The 8,931-nt window shown below is 41.5% G+C and overlaps 1 protein-coding gene across 1 annotated transcript in view; it reads left to right on the forward strand.

The window, feature by feature from the left end:
• KLHL4 (kelch like family member 4) overlaps window positions 1-3,141 on the forward strand; it is an 826,871-nt gene extending 823,730 nt beyond the window's left edge. The window contains exon 11 of the mRNA XM_085607742.1: window positions 2,245-3,141. Coding sequence (XP_085463868.1) covers window positions 2,245-2,307 — 63 coding nt within the window. The 3' untranslated portion in view covers window positions 2,308-3,141. The remainder of the gene's footprint in view (window positions 1-2,244) is intronic.
• Window positions 3,142-8,931: the final 5,790 nt, after the last annotated feature.

Genomic DNA, 8,931 nt, shown 5'->3' on the forward strand with positions numbered 1-8,931 from the left:
GGATAATCCCTAGATTTCTTGTGTGGTTTGTGGGTTTGGGTCCTAGCTCAGAAGGCAACCAGGTGGAGTCCCATGAGGAGGTCTTGTTGCCAAAGACCAGTAGTTCCGTCTTGTTGGAGCTGAGCTGCAGGCACTTGATTCCCATCCAGTATGCTACCATGCTCATGCAATTGATGAAGTTTGTTCTGGTGGTGGTTGTTTTGTCCGTCAGAGAGAGGAAGAGTCGGGTGTCATTGGTGTAGGAGATGATGGTGATATCTTGTGATCAGATGATGTTGGCAAGTGTTGTCATGTATATGTTTAAAAGGGTGGGACTGAGGGACGATCCTTGTGGCATTCCGCATATCAATTTCTAAGTCTCTGTTGTGAAGGGTGGCAGACTGACTCTTTGGATTCTTCCTGTGAGGTAGGAACACATTCATATGAGAGTAAATACCTGTATGCCAATCTCGGCGAGCCCTTCTATTGTGGGTGTTATATAAAACAGTGTTGAAGGTTGCTGAGAGGTTGAGAAGGATGAGGGCCTCTGCTTCTCCTCAGTCCGGGATGATTCAAATGTCGTCTGTGGCTGCAATGATTGCTATTTTGGCACTGTGTTTTTTTCTGAATCCTGATGTGTTTTTTAGAAGATGCTGAAGTTCGAGGTGGGTTTTGAGTTGCTTGTTGATGTCCTTCTCAATCACGTTGGCTGGATAGGGAAACAGGGAGATGCGTCAGAAGTTGTTCAGTTTATTCAGGTCATCTGTGGGCTTCTTGAGGAGGGCATTGATTAATGCAAGTTTCCATTCATCCGGGAAAGAGGCAGATGTGATGAAGACATTGGTGATGTGGGTCAGGGTTGGGGTGATTGGTTATGTTCCCAGGTTGTGGATGTGGTGGGGGCACTGAGAGGATGGTCCACATGATTGCCTTTGTGTTGTTTCTGGTGAGGGTTGTTCATTCAGTCAGATGGCCATCATGGTTGGTGGCGGGTAGGTTAGCAACAAGTTCTCTGGGGTTGGGTTAGTTGTGTGAGGCTGCTGTAGATTTTGCAATTTCTCAGTGAAAGAAGTTGGATTTTTTGTCGCAGAGTTGCTGGGAGGCAGTGCTATTGGTGACAGGGACTGAGTGTGAGATGAAATCCTTAACGATCGAGGGTTCCCTGGCACTGGCAGTCGCACGTGCCTTTGGCACACCAGTAGCGCCTACACTGGGTGTGTCTATTGGACATCTGTGTTGCAGCTGCCAATAAGTAGGTAATGGGAGGGTGGAGGAGTGCAGGGTGTCGTAATGTCATTTACTATGCTGATGGGTGATGGGAAATTAAGTCCTCTTGCCTGTCTTCTTCTTTTAAAGACGGTTTTGGTGGGAAAACACCTAATGTCACTTCCTGTCCAAATGTATGATCGGAAATTCAGTGATGTTATTTTCAATGTATGTGGATGGTGGGAGATCCAGTTATGTCACTTTCTGTGCTGATGGGTGATGGAAAATGATATCCTCTTGCTGGGCTTCTTCTTTTATAGACAGCTTTGGCAGGAAAAAGTAGAACATATGTGACTGTACAGCGTAAACTGCACCTAGAGCAGTATTGCATCCTTTAATGACAAAAAGTGGTTGTGCCCACAGCAGAACTGCCTAATCAGTGGTGCTGTGCACTGTAATGCCAGGAGCATAGACTGAAACAACAGATGTCAGGCATAGCTGATGCATTTAGGAGGAGACTAGTAGAGCCTGGAACCAGGGTAGGTGCGGCATAAGACTGTCTCCCTTCAGGTAGCTGGCCTGCAAGTTAACAGCCTATCTAGCTCCCCTAGAATTTAAAAGGTCATCCCATGGCGGATTAAAATTGGACAGACTGAGAAGGATCATTGAAAACAGCACATAGCGTGCCATATGGCCTTATTGAAGCAGGTGGGAGGAACTTCGACACTTTAAATTCACCCCTAGCAAATGAGCTGTGTGCAGCGCTAAAATGCTTCCACTCTACAACGTGCAAGTTCGTTCGCTATAATCGAGTTGGCCCTAAAGGTCCTTCTTCATTAAGTAAATTAGGTTGAGTGACAGCTTGGGAACAAACTTGCTTTTATGCCCTATATTGGTATTTAGGCGACGTGTATAATGCTTTCCTATGCAACGTTTGTAATTTGTGATTTGTTTGTACGTGTAGGCGTTTATTCAAATAAAATTGAATAAAATGAACAATAACGCAAGAAATACGTTTTTTGTCAGCTAATAAAAGTATGTTTGTTGCCTGTCTTGCAGGACGTGCCTCTTAATATCGGAAGAGCTGGGGCCTGCATCGTTGTTGTGAAAATGCCATTATAAATATACAGCGTTTCTGGGGGAAAACTGGACAGTTACACGCGTTTGAGGAAAAGGAACATCTTTGCTATCTTTTGGATTTTATATAAATGACTACGACATTGTTTTGTATGCACTGTTCTTTCCAATATGCTGGTCTCAGGCCATTGCATGGCATGAACAAAGAAAGTGGGATGGGCACTCCGAGAAAAGCAAATATTTGATAATTCATGGCATGCATACATTTTCTTAACAACGTAGACATATTGCTGTGAACTACACAGCAATATCTACGCACAGACACAGGCACCCACATGAAAACCTATTACATATTTCAATACGTAACCTAATATGTAATTATGTGTTTGTTTATGCATATAGACACACACTTAACACATGAGCACACACTAGCTTCACACTTTAGTGAATGGTGTACTAATGTTTTGCTATATTTTATAGAGTGGTGCAAAAATACACCCTGCCATGATAAACACATATTTATTTTTTCCTAATATTATCTTAAAAATTACACACTACTTACCAACAACCTAACCAAAGAATGTACACGTTTGCGAGTGTGTTTGATAAAACCACATGTAGAAAAGTGACATCAAGCCAGTCTTGATATGGGATGCGAAAGAGCACCAACAATGCATAAGCAAAGCATTCTACTGTGTTTCAGAAAGGATAACATTAGCTGCTCTTTGTAATCGGTATTGTTCAGAACTGCAGGACAAATCTCAGAGACATGCTAATAGGTGTATGTATCAATTAACCAACAACATTTACATTAAAAGAAAAAAGATAAGTTAAGGTCCCAACCAACTTAAATAACTGAAGTAAAATAAATAGGAAAAGCAGAGGAAAAATTGGGAAAATTGGTCCAAATATCAAAACCATTCATTGAAACTCAGAAAATGCCGAAGCATGCCACCTTGGGACATCTTGGTGGGTGAGGGTTTTTTTAAGGAACATTTCTGTTTCCAAACTATAAGGGGCAGTGGAAAGATAGCCCATTTGGTACAGAGGGGACTCTTCTTGGTTGTTACATTGAGTAAGGGGGCTGATTCCTCTCTATCCTGGCCTCTATCTCCCCCCTTTTTTGATTTACATGCTCATAAAATGCCGGCAGACAATAAAAAGGGCAACATTGTGTCTCTCACACTTGAGACTATCAAGGGTGCAGATAATTAAGAATGTTTACAAAAAAATAGCAGGGTGTTCTCAGAGGAAAGCTGAGCTCGGAAGAAGCTATTTATCTGGTTGCTTCACGCTATTTGCCATGCAAAATGTGGCTAGCATTGGGACACAAAGACTTGCACTCCAGTCTCCTTAGTAGTTGTTAAACAGATGTGCTTACTGATAACTTCCGGACTAGTCTTTGGTAATCCACTCCTCTTGGAAAAGCTGTTTCCTTCAACTGATTTATGTCTTAACAGATCTCTGTAGAAGACCAGTCAAGTCAAGTCAAGTCACATTAGCTTTATTCGGCACACAGCCATAAACGTTTCGACAGTCAAGCAATACAAATTTAAAATACACATTTTTCTTAAAAAAATATTAATAAGATAAAAGTTCCATTATAAGCTAAAATCATACTTATGCATAGATGTAATAATAGCCTTAAAATTTGGACCAATTTGAGATAAAAACAAGGAATACAGATCATTTCAACTCCCCACCCATTTATTGCACTTCATAGCGTTTCCTAATACCCATTGCTGTAATAAAATTTAAAATTTAAAACAGCAGTGCAAATAACAGAATTTGTAAGTGATTGCAGATAGCTGTACCCCTTAATATGTGTACATGGGCGAATACTCAATAGTAGGGGTAACAAAAATCGACTCCGTGGCTCTTTATAAAGTGCACAAAAAAGCATAAAGTGCAAGGTGCTCTGAGAAGTTCTATTGTCGCATGGGCAGGCAATAAGGTTGTCCGTCCACCCAGATCATTTGGGGAACGCTACCAAAAAGTGCAGAGTGCTAAGGCGAAATCTTGTTAAAAGAAAATGCATCTGCCTATTCGTTGTAATGGATAGGTAATATTGCTGTTTGGGCATGAAAGGGCAACTAGGGCCGGGTGCCTCCAATTGTAAATGACACAAATTTACCCAGACCCTATACTCCTCTTTAATTATACCCTTTGCGTTTAAGGGGATACTCGACGGAGTGTCACAGTAATCATCCAACCCAATCTCGGATAAGCTATCCCTCACATACCGAATCCAGGGGATCTTCACAGACTTGTCCAAATTAATACAGTCTTCGATGATCTCCCTGGAAGACTGAAACTCTTCTGAGACCCAGATTTTGGCCCACAAACGCAAAGGGGCAGCAGTCATACGATCTTCTATGTATTCCATCCACACTTCTCGATGAGAAAATGAGGTGGCAGAGCTGCTTGGAATCATCAGAAAGCGTATTTATAAACTTGTTCTCCACCACTTCTAGTGGGCAACTTCTTTGATAGCCCTATACACCCGCCCCATACGGTGCGACTGACAAGCATTTTGCATTGAATAGGGTAACCAGCTCAGACACTGGTTTGTGGCCAACTTACAGGCGAACCTAAAGAGCCCCTCCACTACTCTACTTGTCTGCTGTGCCCTAGCCATAATCAGGGAATCCCATTTCAAATCCTTTCTAAACATGTTCCCCAAGTATTCAAACTGATCCACCCTTTCAATGGGCTTACCCCTGACATTAAAACTTCTGGTTTTAACCTTTTTTGGGCCGCATACCATTATGTAAGACTTTGATAAATTAACCCTCAAGTCTAGAGCCGCCATAAAATTAATAATGCATCCAGGGAGGTTTGGAGGATTTTGGCCGTCAAGGCCATGAGTACAGTATCGCCCGCATACAAGAGCAGCAAAACTGGCTGCCCATTAATGCGGGGGAAATCGGTTATCTTGCCTAGTAAAAATGCTTCCATACCATTTGTGTAAATTAAAAACTGAAAAGGAGCTAGAATGCACCCCTGCCGAGCTCCTTCCGGTTGAGGAAATGGGCTTTGTCCTTTCCCCGTGTGATCCAAATCTTATGGAAACAGATGTATGAGTGTGTAGCCTTTTTAGGAGCAGGATTATTACACTCTCAAACCCCATTTCTGTCATTAGTGCCCACAGTTTCCCCCTGTTCACAGTATCAAATGCACAGGACAAGTCCATGAAGGCAAGCTGAATAGAACCACTGTTTGCCCTCATGTATTTGCCCATGATCAAGGACAGATTTAGGCACTGCTCTGTTGTTCCCAAAACCCTCCGGAAGCCATAGTGTGTCTTCAAAATGATCCCCCTACTAGTTGCCTATGACTCTAGTCGGGCAAGGATTACTCTACCCAAAACTTTGGCGGTAGAGTCAATAAGGGAAATGGGCCTATAGCAGTCAGGGTCATTTCTATTCCCTTTCTTAAACACGGGTACGACTATAGCCCCTTTCCAGGATGCTGGAATTGTACCAATCACCACCGATTTAAAAACTTGTGTTAGCAGGGGTACCCAGTCATCTGACAGTCTGTGAACTGGTCAGCAGACTTTTATGTTCTAACCTTCAGCTTCTACATTCATTAAATGTCCTTCGCAAGTACATTCTGTCCCCAGTGCTAGAAGGCTTGAATGTGTCTGTAAGTCTGTTCAAGAAATTACCCTACATTAACTCATTGATCTGTCTTGGTGGCTCACAGAGAAAACCTCTTCCAATGTTCTTCTAAAACTTCCAATGTGCTATCTTCGTACTTTTCCTTGAGATGCAAGCCCTGATGTGCCAGTGAGTGTCTCTCATGCTACTCATGCTACTCCTGGTTCCTGGAAGCTCTTGTAGTTGGAAAATTGAACACTGTGTATTTTTCAAACATTAATGCAGAGCTCTGGCAATTCCTCCAACTACAACCTGTCTCCCAGTTCAGCCCAATCAAGAAGATGCAATACAGTAGAGGAGTTGCAGAGCTAAATAATTCCAAAATGACAGATTTGCAACTCTCTGCCCAATACCTCTCCTTCTCCTTAGTTTGGTGCATCTACACCTTGAATCTGAAGTCTGGCACCGTGTTGGTAGAGTCATTAATACGTGAGAGGCGGCATCTTCTTTACACAGAAGAAAGTATCATAAAGTAATCAAACTATGTTGCTTACTTTAGACATACTATATTGAATATCTTGTATGCATATAAATATGTATATATATGGCTAGATCCGTTATGACTTCAGATATATTGTTCTATGGCTGGGTTATACATAGGCTTCCCGTTGTAATATATTTGACTCCATCAAGCATCTAATTCAAATAAAAAATTCAACTTGGTATTATCAGACCTGACACAAAGAACCTGATGAACCAGCCAGAAGAGCCAACTGCATGGCATTCGCTTTAGGTCGCAGGAATAAATATTTTCTCAAGCCTTTCAACTGATCTAAATGGCACGTATTAGAGACATGTGAACTCAGAGCTGCCACACATTGGCCAAATTCCAAATATTTGTACAACAGCTTGGCGACTGACAGGGCACATCTACTTAGAATACTTGCATCTTCTAGGTTATTGTCTTTTCTTTTGGCAGTTACTTATTGAATTTGTGAGAGAATCAGAGTGGTGCTTGGACTGCATTTCACCTTTTATTGACTGCCTCCTTTTTATTTAGTTTCTCTTCAAGAGGGCTCAGGTAATTGTAAGAAAAGGACATAAACAGCCTACCACATTTGGGGTGGCATTACAATAAGACTGTCCCATGAGTGTGCTGACTAAAAAGAGAAGGATCATGCAGTCAATGCAGCCTCCAGCCTGGTACACAATCATCAAAAAATAAGTCAGTCAGAAGTGCAGAAAGACCCTGTTTTGTGGGCATTTGTACTGCCATGGACATGCGCACAATGAGAGAGTCATGCTTTCCCTACAGCACACCAATGGATTTTCACACTTTGAGGGAAGAGAGTGGGGACGTGTGATGTCAAGGACAAAAACCTTATATGAAATGATTTTCTCCTCATAAAGGCCATTTGCTGAGGTACTTCCAGGCAACATTATCTGTGCCATACTGCCCGGATGTTTGCCAGGGATCCACCCAGCTTCCTGAAGCAGCGTACCTTGTCATTCTCTACTGGTGGATAGTGTCTCAATATTCACTGTAATCGTGGGGAAGCTAGAGATCTGTAAGCTCTTCTTTGAACCCCTAAAATACTGGTGGATCAAAAAATAAACCACCCTCTGGGTGTTTTTCCATCTGAACTAATCTTGAGCAGACCCAACATGTCCAATAATTACCTCTTGCAAATGGATATATCCCACACTCAGATGAAGAAGTCTTCAACTCACAATTAGATAAACTCTGCTAGTGCACTGTAAATTGTTAAAGGGCCGCTTCTATAAACCTATGCTGTGCCTCCATCAGGCAATACAGCACAATAGTAAAGTTTAGGTATTAGAAACCATTTTTTTTTTTTAAAAAGGTCTGCAAAAAATACACATCATTAAGAGACAAGGAGAAGTGTTCAATATGAACTGCCAATTTTTTGTACACAACAAACTTTAAACTGTATGGATGCATACATAAATGTAATTCTTATCAGAAACATATGGATATCAAAAAGTATTTACACTATTGGCTATCATACAATGCAAATGTGAATTTCATGTATCAAGTATAGATGTAGTCATCTGGCAAAGAACAAATAAATGTCTATAGCGCAGTGAAGTGCTGCCATTTCACCTGATGAATAGATATAGGGCAAGGTGTACGAAGTGGCCCTTTGCTACTGGAAAATAGCATTTTCCCATGTACCAAACCCTATTTTACAATTCCTATTACTGAACCACAAAATGGGTTAGAGATTCGGTATTAGGAAGGGAAGTGTTAAGCGTGTCCCTTCCTAATAGCAATTTGCATTGGTATGCATGAATGTTTTGCAACAGAAATAAGTTCACAAAACATTTGTATTTTTCCACCAACTTCAAGTTGGAGGTATCCCATTTGCAAATAGGAAGAGATCTCCAAAGAACACCTTCCTCTTTGTGAATATATGTGTAAACTTTTTTTTAAAGCAGGCAGTAGTTCCACAGACCACTGCCTGCTCTTAACAAATGAATAGAAAACGTTTCATTTTTCATTTTGAAACACATCCCATATTCCTTTTAGGAAAATGGGTTGCATTTTAAAAAAAAGTTGCTTCATTTAAAAGCAAACACAGACATGGTGGTCTGCTGTCCCCAGCAGGCCACCATCCCTGTGTTTTTAGCGATTCCCAATGGGTCGCAATTTGCGACCTACCTCATGAATATTAATGAGGTAGGTCAATTGCTACCTACTGGGAATTGCAAACAGTACTGTTGTACATAGCTGTCTGCGATTTCCCAATAGCGAATCGTGCCCTAAGTCTGACGGTGCTGAGAGGCATGCTATGATTACAAGGAAAGTTAAAGGATACTCTACATATGGCCAATGTGCATATTTCAAGTCATCTGTGATTGTAAATCCTATCCACTATAGGAGCATTAAGAGGAGCCATGCCCTAGGGAGTGGCCACAAAGTGGTTTAGCAATAGCCTATAGCTCTGAACGCAATCATTAGAATGCCATTCAATTGCAACTCTTAGATCGAATGGAGGATGATTAAACACAGTATAAGTACTACTTTTTTCTTCACCCACACTTC

The sequence above is a fragment of the Triturus cristatus genome, chromosome 5_2 (genome assembly GCF_964204655.1).
Source record: "Triturus cristatus chromosome 5_2, aTriCri1.1, whole genome shotgun sequence".
NCBI lineage: Eukaryota > Metazoa > Chordata > Amphibia > Caudata > Salamandridae > Triturus > Triturus cristatus.